Below are 21255 nucleotides of genomic sequence, written 5' to 3'. Positions count from 1 at the left end.
CATTTTACACCAAAAAAAAACCACCTTTTTCAAATATACTCCTCTCTTGAATATATGGCCCTTATAAACTTTCCTGATTAAATTTGTTAGTTTGTTAATGGTTATACTGTACTTTTCACAAAAGTATAAAAAAAAGTGGTCCTATGATCAATGAACAGCGACTTTAATTAAAATACATCGACATCTACTGTCCTGTTGGATAAACTGTGAGAAGGTCGATAAACACATAATACAGGACCGTAAATCAAATTTGCTATTGAATCTCAAATCAAAGCATTAATAAATCATCGTGCCAGTAAATAGAACAGCCGATGTTCTCAACAAATAACACGAAAGGCGCCGTTCCACATCTTCCTTGCCTGTAGCTTATTCAGAAAATTTGAGTATTGTCAATTACCCATACTATGTCAATATTGCTTGCCACAGTCTGTATTCATTACAATGACTGCTTCTTGTATTTTTATTTGTAGCAAGATATTACTTCACTGCCATCATCAATATATTATGATTTCATTGACTCCTTATGGTAATTCTTATTTGTAGCAAGATCCATACCTTTTTATGATAGCAAGATTTTATTTGCTATGACCTACTAATATATTAGTGGCTTGTGACATTTGTATATTTAGCAATATATCAATTTTATCCATGCTCAGTACCAAATTTTACTTGCCACAATATATGTACATTACTTTGTCAACTTGTATTTTTATTTCTAACAAGATTTAAATGGTTTCTTTAAGTGCACATGTGCTAGATGTGTACACTGGACATTCAGTTTTAAGTCTTGATTCCATGAACTGAATGCTGGGAGAGTTGGATCTCAGACTAGGGCCAAAGGCTGTAATTAGCGACAGACAGTTCGTATCTTGAAATGGGGGAGGGGCTGATGGGGTGTGAATGTGAAATGGGGCGTTGATTATGTGAGAGGGTGCTAGCTACCAAAATAAGGTGATATGAGGTGATACTTCGAAACAATTTTAACGGAGGCTAATGGGGGCGGGAAACTAGGTTTGTGCAAGTTTTTTTGGGAGACCCCATCTCCTACTCCCACACCCTCCCCTAGGTACGCCACTGGCAGCATGCCTGCTTTATGCTTTTCCACTCGACTTGCATAAAACTAATAGTAATAATACCATATTCACCTAAACAAAACTACAAGACCAATCGTGGACAGTGCACTCTTCTGGATGCGGTGCCTGCAGGCAAATTGCGGGTAAAATCAGCCTGCGGTGCCCGCTGGCTAGATTTTTCTTTCTTTGGAATGCTGTATTGTACAGACCATGGGCCCCACAGTTGAGATGAATGATTATGTTTCTAATATAATTTACCTTATTAGGCCTCTGAAATTGTAAGCTATGGGTAACAATAAGAACCAAGAATGTTTTTATAAGTTCACGCATATTGTGTGCTTTGTCCACATCACAGGCTCCGTATGCACCGCTGGCAGTTTTAAATCAGTAATAATGTTCTTTACTAAAATCTTGACTGCGGGCTGGCTTTGCCCGTCTGGGCAGTTGGTGGATGTGGAACGTGATGCCTGATTAATAATTAGACGTTTATGTTTTGTTTAATTATTTGAATAATCATTTAAATTAACATCATAATGTAGAGGTAATTGTAATTGCTGAGCTATTTTAAGGTGTAAACTCATTATAGTTTTATGATTATACAGAAATGGACGTCATTTAATTCCTGTTATTGTTTACTTTGTATTACAATAATCAATTCTTTATTGGCAGTCTCTAGACAACATTGACGTATGTAGACACATTGCTTTTTTTCATATATAATTTTTCAGTACTGAAGTCTCAAAAGTTTGCCTACAGTACCCCCCCCCCCACCTCCCCTCAGCCTGAATAAATTAATAGGCAATAATGTCATCAGGGTTGTCGTCATCGAACAACTCGTAAAAAGTTTGTTCTCTAAATTGATGTATCTGATGTCAATTACGATTATCCGGGCATTGTTGTGATGTAAACAGTTCATTCATCACTGATCTCTTTCAAGGTTAATTGCAGATTCTTAAATGCCAATATTTACTCAATCCCAAGAAGACTTGTGGAATAAAAAAACATTAGACATGCTTGCCAAGATTGCTTGATAAGGGAATGTGAAACGATTCCGGCGCTAGCAGAACAATAGTAGGCACGGAAGCAATAAGAATGTACTATATACTAAACATGTTACATTATTTTCATGCCTCATGTATTTTTCCTAAGTACTTATTTTAATTTAAATATTGTCAGAACGGAGGAAAAGAATCAACTAAAATTTAGGTTTGCTAACTATAGAAAAAAAAATCACTAGCATAATCACTATCAGGATATCATAATCAAGATCATTATCTCATTGTTCACTGTCATTATCATAGTCAATATCATCCTTATTTTTATTATCAACATCTTATTACCATATTTTCATCTTCATTATTATAATTGCTATCATCATAATTATAATATTGTTTATTATCAATAAGCCCAACTCTGACAGCATCATATTTATTATTTTACAATGCGACAGTCTCCAATGCAGACCTATCATGCGAGTGTTTATCTCACCCTAACCCAATGCAATCATAATTGTCACTATGATTATAACCATTTTATATAGTAAGATTGTCATTTTAAGTGAAAAAATTAGTCATCACTAGCAAGATGACAACAGATTTACTTTTTACATCCTGAACAGAGATTCAAAGGTGTTCAAATTAACACTACAAGAAAGAAAGCAAAGGAAAATGTTGTTTATACGTGTCTATATAAATAGGTTTACATCCTTTAATGGCGATTAAGAAAAAGAATTCAAAGAAGAGAATTTAATATAAACAGTTGCATCGACTTATCAAGAATATTTCTAAGAGTCACTCCCTGAAGAGTCACAGAGCACTATGTAATTATCATCGAATGGAGACACAAATATGCCGAATTATGCTTTTACCATCATTACTAAATAGCAAGAACGCCAAGTATTGCCTCCAGCTAGCGAACTGATTACTCTGTAGAAATTCGCCAGAAAATTGTTGGCGAATTAATGATAATTTCTGCACAAATTCCTGTGCTATAATCATTAAAGGCATCGCTTAATGACGGGAGTGTTTGCGGCTTTGGTCATGTGACCTTGCCGGGATTAGTTCAGACACCATAGTATCTATTTTAAAGCACACTTGTTTGTATCTCATAGTACAGTGTATTGTTTTTGTGGGAGCAGTTTGAAGCAGTGGTTGTAGCTTGGACTTGCTGTACATTTCTTATTTCCTTGGACAAAACACTTAATTTACAAATTAAAATAAGCTTACATAGTCATTGGCTCAGGAGATTAGCAAACCCCTCATATCATAGTAAAATCTGGCACAAACCCCAAAAGAATATATAAGTTGGCACTGTAAGCTATGTTCTGTGTTTTACTGATTTTTCTGTTACCTTTAATGTTGTCCGTTGTTCTTTGTATGTTACTCAATGTTTTTTTGAAAGGCTTTTATCTGTATATGTAACTAATTGTTTTCAAGCCAAGTTTAATAATATGTGATTTATCGATTATGTACAATGTAATACCTATACTATGGGAATCTTGTTGGGGCAATACATCTATTTTTTTCAAATATTTCTGTTCACTTTTATTCTTGATGTTCCACATCAAGTTAAATGGCCAAGCGGTAAGGCAGGGGCACCACTAACTATACAGCCCTAAGATCAGCGCTGGTTCCAGTTGCTCCTTGCCCAGGGTTCAAACCAACCACTTAAAATGGAGGTCGTGTGTATATCATCTGGCTCGTGTGCACTTTAAAGAACCCATTGCATCTTTCGGAAGAGTAGCAGGTTACCCTGATGTTATGGTTCATTTCAGCCCCTTTCGTTGTGGAATGATGTGAACATGTAGCTACTATAAGCGCCTCTTTATGGCTGCTAGGTAGTCACGAACCACGCCTATACGCAATTCAGCACAATGACGCTGCAAGTTATGGGTTATTCTCCTACCTTTACCCTTTACATTAAATCATGGAAACATAAAGTCAAATGAAAATGTAAATTATATCATCTGAATAAAGGTCAATAAAATAAAACAAAGCTGAGCAGGGCCAAGTTACTATAAATTATAATTAGAACAAGTTGAAAAAATGCTTTAAAATTAAAAGAATATTGGAGGTGAAAAATTAAAGTCTGGAAAATACCATATTATAAGTTGTAGAACCATGAAAAATTTTAAAAATATACAATTTGTGTAAAATCATAAATGCTGTACTATTTTGTATCATTAAATTGCTGAGTACAATATTTTCTCATAATTTTTAATTGAATGCATGAATTAATTGCTTTTCTCTGACTTATAGAAACTTTGAATTGAGATATTTAATTTAGTTTTCAAAGTTTGCTATCATCATGCAGAAAGCACCATTTAAATGAAAATTCAAAATTAAACATGCGAAAGACATAGTAGTCATTTAAAAATACTTAATTGTGAATAGCAGATGGTACATTGCAGACGCATCTCCACTCCATGCCCTAACTAAATGTTCGGTTCTTTAGTGAATAATGTTTAGTTGGCGTTATTAGTCTGAAATCTATTGATGATCGATGAACCGTAACTAATCAGGTGCTAACGCACTAAGCCAGCGTACCCAATGGGACATGATCCACAAAGCTTGTCGCCACTCAATAATAGACCTATAATTTCTGACAACTCCAAGTCTTTCATGTTCGCCTAATAACTGGCGGTTCTTTTGTTTGTTATTGTATTCTAAATAGATCATAGCATTCCTGTTTACTTGGCCAATCAATTGTCTCTGCATATTGTCTTTGATCGAAGATGAATTCTATCTTTGAATTGTTTTACACAGTTTCCTGTGCTTTATTTTGGGGTATTTCATCTATTTTTTCTTTATTTATTTTAACTGAGCTGTCTTCCAGTGCAGATGTTTAATTTAAAACATACTTTCTTGTATTAAAGTAAACCTTAGATTTTATTATATTTAAAATAAAATTTTGTCTTATACTTATAGTACTTTACTTATTAAAAATAGTAGTAACAGTAATAATCATAATAGTAATAATTTCTTGTATTACGTAATACAAGAAATTATTACTATTATGATTATCATTTTGTGTGCTTTGATTAGGTTTATTATTTTCTTTCTTCATTTAAAAAAAATGCAAGTTAATGATTTTGGTAAGGTAGAATAGGCTGGAAAAATGTAGATGGTGATAATGATTGTCAAATTTCAGCATCAATGAAGTTGAGTAGTAGCTTTATAATAATAGTAGTAATAATATCAATTAGATCTTCATCTTTTCTTGATTTTGATCAGTACTGTTCAACTCCCCAAGTGGGGTAAACATAACAGGGTGGTTGTGTGCAATTTATACCATTATTAATTTTTAAAATAATTAAAATATTCTGTTTTAATTAGCACAAAGGTGGCGTTTGAACTCAGCCTTAAAAGTCAGTGGATCATTTATAGATATTAAATATATGTTACATATTTCATAGTGATATTATTATTAATAATATTTATAGTAATTGTAAAATATAAAATGAATATAATGAATGAAGTAATAGTGCTAATAGAAATAATAATATTAATATAGTAATTAATATTAGTTATGATAATAATATGTTTTAAAGTATGTTTCATATGCATTTTTTATTTATTGAATGGGGAAGAATGTAATTTAATATAATAAGAGATTAAGAGAGAAACATTAATTCAAGAGTAATGAATAAATCATTGCTTAACAATTAAATTGTATTAAATTTTAGTGACATTGTAATCCTAAACGCTTGTAGTAGACAGTGCCAGCTGCTCACACAAAACCCTTAATGTTTGTACTTCTCCATAAAGTACATTAAATAGAAAACTTTGCATGTTTAGTAAGTCTTTTGTTAGAAGTTGTTCCCAACTACGTACCAGCTGCATTTGTGTGGCGTGTATTATTTTTAGTGCTGTGTAGAATATTTTTTATTGGCTGACAATTTTTACAGATTTTTTTTCCCTTTCTGATTGGATTTCAATGTTTCAAATGAAATTATTGTGCCTGGGGCTGTGTGTCATTTAAAAGTTTATTTTAGCTGTGTTGTTTGGTATTAAAGCTTTTTCATAATTGTTTCTTTTGGGAATCAATGAAATTAATCAGCAGCTGGTATAACACAACACGCTTATATTATCAAGTTATTACGGAATTATTCGTCTGCGAAATAAAATTGTAAAGTTTACATTTTGTAATTATAATTCTTACACATACTTTCATAAATGGTTGAATTATTGTATTGAATGTGTGTATAAAAATATTTTTTTTTATATACATCATTGAATATTAAACATGGTTGGCAAAATAATTTTTCATGTCATTTTAATATACACACTATAATTAATAAATTAGGTTTTGAGTAAAATTGTTGTATTGTATTTTCATCACATCCAATCTATTATATTTTGTATCAAGAAATGCTATATTTGATACTTCTTAAACTTTGAAGACATTTTAAAGAGTCAAAAATCTACATAGATGTTACATGTTAACTTTACTTAAGATGAAAAATTTCCCAACAATTTTTTATCTGGATATGTGATATAATAATGCTAAAGAGAAATAATAATAACAATTACAATACTAGAAAGTATAATACATACATACTCCAAGAACTGAAATGCACGCCATCGATTGAATCCCAGCACGATGGCATGAATTTCAATACTTGGAGTATGTATTATTCTTTCTTATCGAATTATAATACAATTACTATATTATTTCTAAATATATATAGCATATCACATACAATTTCAAAGCACTTCATTACATTGCAAAAATTAAGATAGGATTGTCATTACACAAGAGGTGTGCTGTGTAAGAATTAGTTTTTATCACTTAAGAATGTAGACTTCAGTGTTATGAATTAAATAGAAAAGAAATAAAAGATGACCTATTTTTTGTAAAGTTCAGTCTAGTTAGAGGTTTTCATTGAAGAGATTTGCAAAGCCAGACGCACATAAAAATATTACACCATTGTTTCTTATTTCTTAATGCATACTGCATACAAGCAATACTAACACACAACATTTATCTAATATTCTGTTATTTACATACTGTAGATCCTTTTATCTGTGGGGTGCCATAGGCAACAATTAATGTGTGATTTTAAAACCAATGTCTAACTTCTAAAAATGTAGATCTTGTTTCAAAATTTAGATCTAATATGTCAAAAAGTAGGTCTTTTTATAAAATCAGGTCTAACTTCTAAGAACGTAGGTCTAATTTCTTTTAGCATATATCTAATTTCGTCAAACGTCCTTTTAAAATTTTGTTGCAATAGATCAAATCCAGCCAAGCATGACTGGTTTTGATCTTCATGGTACAACACTTAGGGCCTGTTTCTACTGGAAAGAAATAATCGATTAAAATCGCTTTTTCGAAAAATCGCTTTTATTCTTGCAGTAGAAACGGGACCAGTTTGAAAAAAGTGATTTAAAAAAATTGATTAAAAACATGCAATGGATAGCGTGCTTGAACGGCAAATAACCGATTTTGGCTGTGCACCTTTTAGCTGCAACACAAAAAAAGCGATTATCAGGTGAAATGTGACCTCCAAGTCAATCACTGCAAAGACTATATCGTATCAGGCGCGAACTTTAAAAAAATTGTCCTTGTTCATATCCTGGGCCTACAAGCTAAAAACGCCAACAAACATGAGGAGTGACAAATTCGTTTTGTAATTATTTTGTGGGGGGTGGGGATATTGGGCCTAGGACTCTCCGCTCTTTTGGACCTACCGTTGTCCATGTTTGGTCGTCGTTCATAATTGTGCCGATGAGCACAGCCGAAAACATTTGCCTTCTTGTCCCACATCGTATCTTACTCCTCGTCATCATGACAGGAATGAAAAAGATATTATCCTATACAGTTAGGATAACAACGTGTTGTATAAACAAAATGGTGACGTAATTTCCGTCACGAAAACCGATTTTCGAAAAATCAAAAATGCAGTTGCAACACCAGCAGGCTGTCTGGTACTCATTAAAAAACCGGTTTTAAAAAATCGATTATTTTGTGTTTATCAGTAGAAACACACCCTTAGACATGTTGTAAAACATGGATCTAAACACTTGATGCCCATTCTATTCATTGATGGGTAACCAACATGGTCATTCTATCAACTAAACTTACCCCTCCTCTGATTTGGTGATTTTTTTCCGGGCTCGCAGATTCCTTCTCTTTATATATACATATGTGTGTGTGTGTTTCATTACTATATATATTTTTTTATTTTAATAAAAAGGGTTTGTACCATGCCTTTTGCCAAGGGATACATACCGGTATATGTATAAATATTTGTAACTTTTTTCATCTATCATTAGTTTTACATTGTGATGTATTCACTGATGCAGTTTTGTAATTGACATCGAACCCCTATAGGCACTTCATCAACACTAATGTACAGGAAACAAAAGAGTAGAGAAAAAACATATTGACAAAGAATGCCGATCCAGTTCACATGTAATTCATTATGTTTTCTCAAACAACTTGAATTCCTTAGGAGTCATCTTGCTAAGTGTAATGTACTGTTGTTCTAATTCTGAGAGTCTCTTCAAACACCAATCAGAACCAAGCAGACACAGATGTAGTAAACTATGGTCACACAATAAGGGCTCTATAGAAATAGTTTATGATGTATTTGACCACTATCACCATGGTATGTTTTAATATTGTTATGAGAGTATGTCGAGACCCAATCACATTCTGGCAGACATATATAGGAAGCCATACACAACTGCATTACTCTTGTTAACCACAATCAAAGTTCTGACTGTGAGAATGTTTTGTTGCTTCTACCCAGAACTTGTCACTTCAGGAACGAATTAATCCAACTTGATATATGCTTTACATCTACAACTAATGTTAATGCATGCACAGTAACATCCCTCAACTATGTACCCCTCTGTCCCAATAGGTTTTGTAATTGAGAAAGTTTGTAATTCAATTAGTTGCGATTTATGTATGTTAGTGTATAGGATCTAACATCCACAGAAGCCAAGGGGAAGTCCCAAGAAATATTTTAGTCAAAATATTCCTTGATTACATTATTTTATTCAATAATAGTTTAAATTTCTGCAAATCAATTTTAAAGAGAGTTTGTGATTGGAATTTTTGTAATAAAGTTTACTGTGTGTATAATAGCAACAACAATGATGAAAACAGCAAGATCAGCAACAATACCTCTTTTTAGTTCTATGTATTTTGATAGGTCTTATAGTGCACACAGCAAAGCTCTTGAATCTATTTTGCTCAGAATTTTCTTGGTTAGACAATACAAATTTTTAATAATTATTTAATAAATACTTAATAATACTAAAAAACAAAACCTGGTTGCAGTCTTTAACACATAATTTTTAGCTTTGAAGAGAGAAGCGCCAACCTCCACAACATTATCAGCAATCATAAGGAACCAACTACATTCGAAGAGTTCTCAGCTCAGGTGTTTGCGCCTTCACTTAGCCGCAACATCAAACCAGGTAAGGAGCTATCTTAGGGGTTAGTGCCTGTTATGGGTCAAGTCATAATTTAAGGTTTAAGTTTATTTTGTGACTTTGATATGGTGTATGTTACGCAGGTTGTTCGGTTTAAGTTTTTTTGTTAAACTGGTACATTATTAGGTTAACCAAAAAAGATCAGTCAGAATGGAGCTTTAGTCTAGTGAGCATGTCGTTCATTTCTCTCTTTCTAGGGGTAAAATTCATTGTTGGAAACAAACTTAAGGATCCAGATTCAGCAAGTTTAGCTGCAGCAATCCTAGATGCGCAACTTAAGAACACACCATCGTCGAAATCACAGAAGTCCCGCTCTAACAGTATTGGTCACTTGGATGGGAGCACCAAGAATCGTCGTAGTTACCCAGAGAAGCTGGTGCATACCGTAAGCACAGCAGCTAGAACAGGTTTAAGTCAACTAGGTAAGTAACACCAGTAAATACTTTTGTAACACATGTAAACATCTCTGTATACACTTCTGTAATAATGTCTGTAAACACCAGTAATCAATTCTGTAAACACATAAAGTAATCAATTATGTAAACACCTCAGAAAACATGTAAAAACTTGTGTGACCACTTCTGTAAAAATAAGTACCGTACACACTTTTGTAACCACTTTTAGAAACGTGTACATACTTGTAACCACACCTAGATTAGGATCTGTAAACTAGCATCTTATAAGGCATATTCTTGTGTTTTTCATAATTTATTTTTTGGGTCCACGTTTAAAAATTCATCTTTCTAAAGACAGTAGTTATATGAGTTGTATTGTAATTAATTACTGTTAGTTACTATTAGACACTGTACTGTGTTGTTATTTTCTGTTATAAATTACTCTTGTATTAACATTTTAATAATTGCTACTGATAGGCGGTAACAAAACATCCAATTAACATGCACACTAATAAAACAGAATCCCTATTGTCCAATTACTGCACATTTAGTTTAAAAAAGCAAAACCCAGTTGACTTTTTGTCTGTAAATTAAGATAAAGTTTCAAGGACTAAATATCAATTTAAACCATTGCATTGTGGTGTTAATGGCTCAAGATTTTCTCTTTTTCATCAAACTCAATTTCTTGTTCATTGAATAAATTCACATTGAACCTTGAATACTCTCAGTAAACATAAAAAGTCTTCCATCCATTCCTTTTTCATTTTTAGTAACCTTGATGATTTTTTAATTTTTAAAATGAGTACAAAATAAGAATATAGCACTATATAAATACTGGCAAGATGATGGATGGAGTATGTTGGTATCTTTGTCATCATAGAACACTAATCATTGATTAATCCTTCATAGAAGTTATTTACCTTTATTCCTGTTTGCTCTTTTCCAATTATAGGTAAAGTAACAGAAGACAGGAACAAGATGGATGAGAAAGGACCCGTAGAGTTCACTAACTCCATCCCAGGGGACGTACAGTCTCCCTTCCCAAAGGGCCGCACCAAGTCAAGACGTCTCGCCTCTAATAATTCACATGAAGTAACACCGCCAGAAAGCCCAACTGTTACTAAGGGGGTTCGAGTTTGACAATAAGCTCTTATTTTTCTAAAATTCTTGTCTTTTTCTAAATTGTATGCAAAATATTGATATAACCGAAATATTAATTTCTGTTATATTAATTTTTTAACTTGTTTTAACTGTTGACACAATATTATATTGAATATCATTGTCATGTACTTTATATATAATAACAAAAACATTAATTTTTATTAATAATGTTCAGATTGATGTCATCAACATCCTCATGTATACAATACAGGGCATTGTTGTCATTCAGGGGTGGCGCCAGCTTTTGGCCGACTAGCGGCGCATCGTTACCTGACAGACATCCAACTCAGCCCCACCATATTTCCTTCTTCCCCGACAGATTTTACCGTGGTTTCCGCAATGTCTGTGCTCCCCTGATGGCTGGCACACCCACTTGTGGCATCACCCCTTTTGTGATTATTCTGGACCATTACTACTCAGGTGATTTCATTTAATTAATTGAGATTGAGTTTTGTATCCACTACCCACTACCTCTCTGGCACTGGCCATCCAAGCCCCCCTGGCCCTTCCCTCCATACCATAAGTCCGTCTGCCACAGGCATCCATGTTCCTCTTGCATTAGCCTCAGGCACCCAAGTTCCCTTCGGGCCATCCCATATAGGCTACCAAATACTGCATCTAGCCCTTCTTCAAATATTCTATTCAATATGCAAATACAGTATTTTATTATATATTATTGTGAGAATAGTGTTTACTTGTTATTATGTTAACCAATCAAAGATAGTTCAAGTTCATAGGTCTGTAAAGCTTGTTAAAAAGAAAACAATAATTCATTATATAAATGTTTACAAGAATCACTAAATTTGAGTAAATCTCCACATTTTATTTTACCACATGCAATCCACTTCGAATGATTAATAATTCCAGTCGGATGTGTATTCAATATCTGTGAAAGTATCTTTAAAAAAAAGCTCAAAAACTGTTTCACCTTCAAGGAAACATAGATCAAACCAATTTGGTTATCACTGATAAGAAAATCCTTACAGATGATTATTATTTCTATCCAAAGTAGATGGGAACTGTATTATTAATGCATGTTATTTACTTAGTAAAGAAAATATGTTCTTGTGCTAATTTTTAATTGATATCTAACAACGTACATACTCAAAAGTTGGGAATTCAGAAGAACCTCTTTACCATGCCCAACTACAGTAACTGATAAAGCAGAATTGGGGTGCAAGCCCCGTATTTTGTGGTGGCATGGTCATCACAGTTGTAGATTTACATGCAGGTACCTGAACAGCAGTTCGCTCAGCACCGGTCGCTTTCATCAAGCATGTAATTTTTATCCGGAAAACATCAACAAATCAAGTTTATAAAATATTTTCTTTTTATAACAATTTTATAAATTCTAAAAAAACATGTTATAATTTAATAGGTATTATTGATAAAATGTAAGTTCATATGCAAAAAAAAATTTTTTTTTTTTCAGTTAACATAGAATATATGTGAAAATAGATTGAATTTAAATGAGATATCACTGGACTAAAACATGATGTTTTGTCCCTTTTTCTAGCATTATAAAACATTGAAAAGATAAGGTAGCAATATCATGATATCAGCTTGAACAATAATAGTACGCTTAAAATATGTGTGAAAAAAATTATTATATTCTTGAAAATGAATATGCTGTGAGGACATACAATATTTTACATTACGGTAGTCTGTCATGAACAGGCTATTTTTCCCACACTTATGTTGATAGATATATATTTAAAAATTAATCAATGCATATTATAAATAATTTTTTACATATTTAATTTTGTACAAATTTTACGTAAAATAATTAATCATATTTTTATACATATTGCTGATTATTTTGTTTCTTTTAAATTGTAAAATAATGTTTTGGTTTATCTACAGAGTTGAATCTTAGTATCATTAGCATATTTTATGAGAGTTATAAATCATTAATGTTTTATTATATGTGGGTGCAACGTGGTACTATGTTATCAACTCCCAGCTGTGTGTGTTACTTAGAAAAACGTAGTGAATAACGTCATCATCAGTTTTGCATAATATTAAGATAATAACATTCATTATTATTGTCAACGTCATCAAAATTATTATGCCTGTCGCCAGCATCACCATTATTGCCATCATTATCAAAATAATGATCATCTCCACCGTCGTCGTTATTTTATCATCGTCTTCATAAACGTGCCATTATTTTATTCATCACCCTCATTACAATTTTCATCATCCATTTTTATCATCACAGTTTATATTATATTTATCATCATTTCATCATCATAATCACAATCTTTATTACCACAAACTTCATCATCTTTATGTCCCGCATTTTCATAATAACCAAAAGAAAAGCAAGATTTCCAAGACGTGAAATTCAGGATCGTTAAGGTAGCATTATTATTTTTTGGTATTCATTGGCAGCCATCACTCGCCTTACATTTGGTTAGTCAAGTGGTAAAGCTATGAAATTTATTAAAGCTTGAGATTTTGAAACACAGGTATTTTGGGCTCCTCGGTATAAAAAAAAAGGTTTGTGTCAGTCGTACACAGTTTCTTTTTGGCCTTATTACAATCTTAAATCATTGTCTACTTCAACATAGTTATTATCGCAAACTTTACAACCATAACCTTCACCCCATATTCATCGTCATCATCATCTTCATAGTCTTCATCATTGTCGTCGTCATAGTCCTCACCATTGTTATCATCGTCATAGTCCTCACCATCGTTATCATCGTCATAGTCTTTACCATCGTTATCATCGTCATAGTCTTTACCATCGTCATCATTCTCAATAACCATTATAACGTTTTCTGTTTTTATTGTATTATGTTCACTTCATTATATCGTATATGGTGACATTAATTTTTTAAACTAATGACAAACACACTTGGTGTAAAACGTCATAAATAATTTCATCGTAATAAAATATGTATCGACTGTTTCATGGCGATTGTTGCAGTAAATGCGTTTTTATTGAACTGCTTGTAAACAATTATGACAGCATTCGGCGATGTTCCAAGCGATGCATCTGGTTTTTTTTTTTTTTTTTTTTTTTTTTTTGTGGTTTTTGATTATTGGTATTGATCATCGTGTAAACTTGAATGGTGTTTTTATTGAACATCTTTTTGAAAATTATTGTATACTCGATCTGTTTGAATTCGTTTTTGTAGGTTCTGTTCAAACGTATAAACATGTAATTATTTTTTTTTACGTGTTTGTTTTTATTTCGAATCTATACATCATTTGAATAATCATTTTATTCTTAGTTATCTGTTCTGTTGCTGTTAGAGTAAATCAGTTGTAAATATATTATTATTTATTATCGGTAGAACTACTTGAGCTTAATTTGGTCTAATTCGAAATTTCCAGTTGGGGAGCGACAGGCAACTGGAATTGTTTGACGGCATTTTAATAGAATAATATGTGTAATTATAGGACGACGCTAACCAACCGATTGAAAGTGAATCCTAATGGGGCATTTCTTATATAAAAGTATCCTTCTGTCATTAGATACAATAGAATTTCAGTAATTGACAAAAGGTCATTATCAATTATTAACACTCATTTTCTAGTTATTGTATATTTAAAATTATTGATTTAAAAAAAAATCATAGGCCTACTCTCTTTGTTATCGACATTTAATTGTGTCTATTGTCGACATTGAATAACGATCATCATAATGAAAGTAAGGCTATTAATTGATGTGTATCGTTTATTCATTGAAATAATACCGTACTGTTACTATAGGTATCCACTGAAGTTTCAAACCTGTAACATATCCCTATATCTGTGCACTCACTGCGTCGTACGACTGTCGTACCACAGGGGTGGCGCCAGCGGAGGGCCGGGGGAATCCACGCTTCCCGTCGGGGACGTCCTGGCGCCACCCCTGTCGTACGACCGTCGACAAATGTTGAGGTAAATGGTATTTTCCGCGCATGAATAGGCCTATGTTCTTTAATTGTTTTGCTTTTTGGACAGCTGGTGAATACGAGGGTTATAGTCTAGTATTGGTGCGATGCGTGTATTAATATAAATTAAAGGTGATGCATAGCAAACTAATACGGAGGTCTAAAAATGAAATACTGTACAAAGATAGTGTTAAGTTTTTGTCACAAATTATTAGCTATTCTTAATACTTTTTATATAAGTTTATGACTGAAAGATATAAATTTAAAAAAAAAAAAAAAAAAAAAAAAAAACAATGGCAAATTATAAAGATTAGGCCTATCTGCTCCAGTTTCTACTTGCTTGTTTATTATGTGTACGCATGGCTGTGCCGCAACTTTGATTTATTATGTCGCAACAACTTTCCATAGTTTTCTCTGGGTTACTTCGGCTCTACTACATGAGGGCGTATATCAGTTGTATGAGGGGTGATCAAATCTGACTGAATACAGTAAACTAACAGGCTTCTATACTATAGCGCCGCGGTAGGATGCTATACCGTACTTGTCTTCACAGCGAAAAGTGGTAGTTTATACTACGTTCGTTCTATGGTATTCAGCTCTCTCAATTGTTTTCTATGTTTTCATCACTGTAACCTCATGATCGGAGATATCCGAAATTGTTGTTTTTACCTAATTAAATCTATGGCATAATCTTATTGGTGGGCTTGTTGTATATTATTATAATGAATACTACCGACAAAGGACCAGGAGTGTCTAGAAGTTTAAGTTTATTCTTTGGCTGTTTAGCTTGCAATTGAATTTTAGTTTTTCCATGTCAGTTTTTTACATTTCAACCGAGATAGTTCCATCGTTTCCTGTAATATTGTTTTTAGCATGTGTTTAAGAACAAATCTAATTTCCTAAATTTCACACTTCAGAATGTAATGAAATTTGAATATAACACACTACAAAAAATCACCCTCACGAATTAAACATTTAATCAGGTAATGATAAAATACGGTATACATACAATTACGTTACCTTGTATCAGAAAAAAAAAACAGGGCGCCTTGTTCATTGTATTTTCATATAGATTAGTCTGCGGATCTTGTTTGAGCTGGTCATTATGCGACCAATGTATCACAACAGCTTGTAATTGCCGACGTCCGTGAGAATTTGCAATTTTATAAGAGTTTTATCCAACCATCAATATATCATAACGTTCTTAAAGTGATCGCCTCCTGTTGACAGGTACTTAGGCATCCGAAACAGTATGATGCTATGTGCTATAAAATGATTTCATTAGAATATAAGAATGTTGATAGATCTTGAAAATCAAAAGATAATAATATTGAAACAGCAAAAATAATCTACACTTGTATGTATTTGCAATAGTAAAGTTATAGATAGCCTATTGTATTGTTTTTAAAGTTATTTTGAACCAAATCATAAGCAGGAATTAATACTTGTAGCTTTTCTTTGGTAATCTGCTTTTCTTCAAAAATAGTTTTGTCCCAGTGACACCAGCCGTTTGTCAAAAAACAGTAGCAGATTTATTACTTAATAAAACAGAATCTCCCCCTAAAATATATTGCCACTTAATATCAATGTTTGCAGGGGCGGATCCAGAATTTTTCGAACGGAAGGGAAAGGGAGCACAAGTTATTCTGAATAAATATGTGAGTAGCTGTAAATTCAATGTGTATTGAAATTTTAAAATAAAGTGGCAAAACGGGGTTGGCACTCGGTTCCCTCTACAGGACCCGTCTCTGGTTTGCTGTTAAGAACAAAATCCATGTGTCATAATAATTACAATGTATAAGTTCATTTTTTAGAATGGTCGATTCTTCTATTCTAATTTTATCGAATGCTTTTCAGCTTAGTAAGTAATATTTGGTACCTTCAATGTCACCATTTCCACATAGTGTGCAAAGACCTGTTACATCATTAGACCACTACAGGTATTGCAATCTTGAGGTAGTATATTAGACCCTTTTGAATTTCTAAGCATTTTAATTTTGAATGGGCGTGTATGTAATAATGTTGTTTGCATCATATTATTTGACCACTCTAAACTATAAATATAAATATACTATACATACACTATAACTATAAATCTGTCGACACATAGCATCCAACGGCGATGACTGAGAAAGAATTAAAAGTTGCATTATCAATATCAAAAACATGGTTTTTAAATATTCGTTTTCTACTTTTTTTTTTTTTTTCTTACGCTAAAAGGAAAAGTCAGCTCATGATAAATGCAGTAACAGAGATAGAATGATGACGTGAAAACGTGAAAGCACCAATTCAAATATCAGTATTCGCTGTGCACTTCCATTAAATTTCAAAGGAAAGGTTGGGGGTTGGGTAACTAGCTCAAGGATCAGCTTTGACGCGCCCTCTTTGTCGGTACATTGTCAACTGAGCGCAGACGTGAACATTTTTCTATTTTGTCATACACCATAAAACACACATAATTTCTTTTCTTTGGTACACAAGATATAACATAAAAAATAAAGATAATAATATATAGCTACATCATACCAATGCAAAATAACAAACTTCAATATTCAATAATTTCGTATCATAATGATTAAAACGTTGACAGCATTTTAACTATTAAACCAAATCATCGGTATATTGGCTTAGGCCTACATCGATAAACACTTTTTTGTTAAATAGCATCATTGCACTTGTCATAAATGAATTCATGTGGCGGCTTGTTCGCTTGAGTGTTGGAATCATTCTTCCCATGCTAGTAAAAGTGATATATTGGTGTAATGAATTCGGTATTGTTTTTGCTTAAGCTAGTGCTATAATACATATTCCTCATACTATTCAGGCGATTCCTTGCTCATATAAACACATGTTTCGCCACATTGAAGCTTATAACCCTACTAGCTGAAAGAAAATTTACGATGTATTTATGATTTGATATGAAAGTGAATTAAACTCGTCTGTGAAAGTCATAAAATATTGATTACAAGTTTAATGATAGATATGAATAAACATAAAAGGATTGAGATACGGATTTAGTGTGTGGGTTCTTATCCTCCTTGTTTGAAACGATTTATAGTATATCTTAAAATTTTATTGTGCTTTTACATAAGTGGAGGTTACCATAATTACTGGTGGATAGAATCATTTTATGCTGTCGTGAATAGTTAATATGTTCACCCTCTTCCAATTCGTTGGACGAGGAATATATTTTTTAAATATTTCATAGACTAAATTGCAAAGGTTGGGCTGAATGATACCCGTACGGGTGTCAGAAAGATTTAGGCCCAGGTGTATTCAACTCCCACAGCCTTACCCCCTTTTTTACAAGAACACATTTTATGAGAACACTGTGAGGTTAAAATTGCTTAAAAAATAAGAACAAAATAAGAACAAATTGAGGCTGAGGTAAAATTTGAATAGACAATTCAAAAAATCTTATCTGTACCTTATGTGCAATAGGTGTGACATGTAATCGACCCCTATGGGCCAAATACAGTAGTCATACTGCTGTTCAATAATAATATTCTATCTTTAAAAAGTGTGCGAGTACTTATAAGGAAACTGTGGACTGAAGCGACTGAAGCCAAAACATTCTTAACAAGAGGCGCAAAAAACGACTGCGTAGTGAAAAACCTGCTAAAATAGGGTGGACCTTGCGATAATCTACTCAGGTTAAAGTCGAAGTAAACTATATATAGCCAAAGAAAATGAATATCTTCCATATCAAGCGCGGGCTGCTACGATGTTAAGTAAGCCTATTATATTGTAGGTCATCATATTCTTTAGGCCTATTCTTTTTTCTATGTGATTTTTTTAATTGATCAGGGCTATCATAAGGGGTTACTTTCTCACAGAAATAGAAGAGAGGCGCCGCGACAATGGTACCATTTTAAAATTGTTTGTTTCTAAACTAATATCACAAAAATATTGTAGCATAATGCCGGGAGATCATTACAAAAATAATAGAATCTGTCTGGATTAGTACTTAGTATGAGCTCATCATGACATATTAATTCAAGTAGATATGGTGATGTTATTATAACACAAAGTCAGTAATTGAATGAGATGGTCAAGTTTCGCTTGATCAGCCTTCGATCTTGCCGAAAGTGAAGACCGTTAATTCGTATCATTGCACCGTAGCTGGCGGACAATAAAGTCGTCAATGTGATAACCAGGCCTATGGACTCCCATGCGATCTCTTGGAGCCATAAACATGCGATTGATTGCAATCCGCATTCAAGAATGCACTCTATAAAAGATTTTAAATTCATCAGGCTGTAACATGATCCACTTGTATCTCGTTAATAATTTCATAATATCTAGTCTGCTATAAACCGCCATATTTCATTGTGCGAAATAGCTTTGGGGTAAATTTCGAAAACCGCTCGGTTATTCGCAAACCCATATTAATCAACAATAACAATATCATTTCCACGTCTTCAGCGAACGTCTGCCCTATCTTTGTTCGATTGACGTCCAATTTTAGTATGTTCAGAGTTTATAGAAATTAATTTCTCTGTGTGTTAGTGATTTATAGAATCTGTAATAATGAACACGCGTATTAATTCATTTCATAGTGTTTATGTTGTGATGCGCATACGAAAGTGGAATATGAATAGAATCTAATATCTATAGTGATATCGAAGGATACGCGATGGTCGATAATGGAGATATTATGCTACAAGTAAGCCCGCGGGACTCTCATTTTAATTATATAGACCAATTGATATGACTAAGGGGTATTAGGACCACTGCAGCCCGCCGCGTGGATATTCATTTGATATTTACATGTGGGCCATTTGATTGTAATCACGCACTAAACGAGGAGGCGCTCAGAAAACAAATTATGAAAAAATAAAAAATTCTAGTGTAACGAAATTGTTTATTTAATCATTTCTTAGAATTATCTGAAGTCATTTAATGAAGCATAAAAAACACAGTAATTTGTAAATTAATTTAAATTCGTAATTGAGAAGAGTGAGAAGACAATGTTGATGATGATGATGATGATGACGATAAAAATGTTGATGGTGATGATGATGATGATGATGATGATGATGGTAGTGGTGGTGGTGGTGATAATGATAATGATGAATTTGATAATAAATTTGATGATGATGATGATGATGATGACGAAGATGATGGTGATGATGATAATGATAATGGTGATGCTGATAATGATAATGATAATGGTGACGATGATAAATATACAATAATTATGACGGTTCAGTATTAATCATATTATGCTGAGGATAATAATGAGATGATGATAATGATTGTAAAGATAATGATATGACATAAGATTATTATAATTAAGAAGCAAGTAGCCTATTATTAATATTAATATTATTATAAATGATAATGAAGATCAGTCCGTGAATTAATCTAAATTTAAATCTATGTAAATAGGCCTACTCATCATCAACGCCTGTTAAGCAAAATTTAGATTTAGATTTAATATTTCGTTTAACTAGGGCCTTACTGTCCAATGTTTTCCGTTATTATCACCAGCGGCATTCTTTATGAATAGTAAATCCACACCTAACAATGACTTGTAAATTAGTGATGAGCAACCAATCGTGGTAAATGACATCACGCTTGTTTTTTAATTGATGTGTTCGTTGTTGTAGGCTGTAAGTGATAATCACTTTTTTATCATATTAGAAGGTAGGCCTACCTTTACATCGATCAAGCACACTTCGGATACTGTAATCCGTCTCGCAACGAAAAAAAACATACACTATCTATCATTGTCTTAATCTTAATTTGACAATTGCGGCGCCTTGATTTTAAAAATTATGGAATGGTAAGAACAATTATGGGAGGAACTCAATGAAAAAGACGATGAGATGTCAACGACTTGGTAAACTTAGAACACAAATTTTATTCAAAACATAAATATTTCAACCCGTCCTCGGGTCTTCTTCAGCATATGTGACAAACAAAATATAAGTTGGCTATTACAATAATTATGATAAAAAGTAAAGTATAAAATGATTGGTCGACATTTTAATATAATGAACATGTTGATTGGACAAAAAAACTAAGGGGCGGAGTAAGAATGGAAATAATTAACAGATAAATTAATATATATATATATATATATATATATATATATATATTTCTATTTCTGGCTGTTGGTTCTATTTCTGGCTGTTTACTTACGTTTACTTTTTAGCTGTTGCTTATCATTTTTTTATCTCTACCGAGATCCAGCTATTGTTTCCCACAGCATTGTTGTTTTTCAGTATTTTGCCTTTTAATCTATATATATATATATATATATATATATATATATATATATATATAT

At 32.7% G+C, this 21255-nt stretch overlaps 1 protein-coding gene across 1 annotated transcript in view; it reads left to right on the top strand.

Moving 5' to 3' along the window:
* The window catches only part of LOC117107373 (ral GTPase-activating protein subunit alpha-1-like), a 45954-nt gene extending 31952 nt beyond the window's left edge, over nucleotides 1–14002 (top strand). Inside the window, 3 exon segments of the mRNA XM_033249032.1 lie at nucleotides 9387–9505; nucleotides 9718–9942; nucleotides 10868–14002. Of these exon segments, the coding sequence (XP_033104923.1) occupies nucleotides 9387–9505; nucleotides 9718–9942; nucleotides 10868–11055 (532 nt within the window). The 3' untranslated portion in view covers nucleotides 11056–14002.
* The last annotated feature ends 7253 nt before the right edge of the window (nucleotides 14003–21255 follow it).

The sequence above is a fragment of the Anneissia japonica genome, unplaced genomic scaffold (genome assembly GCF_011630105.1).
Source record: "Anneissia japonica isolate Jap-2015-1 unplaced genomic scaffold, ASM1163010v1 scaffold9668_len1562885_cov226, whole genome shotgun sequence".
In the NCBI taxonomy this organism is placed as follows: Eukaryota; Metazoa; Echinodermata; class Crinoidea; order Comatulida; family Comatulidae; genus Anneissia; species Anneissia japonica.
The sequence above is the reverse complement of the archived record's forward strand: the minus strand, read 5'-3'. Positions and strand labels throughout refer to the sequence as shown.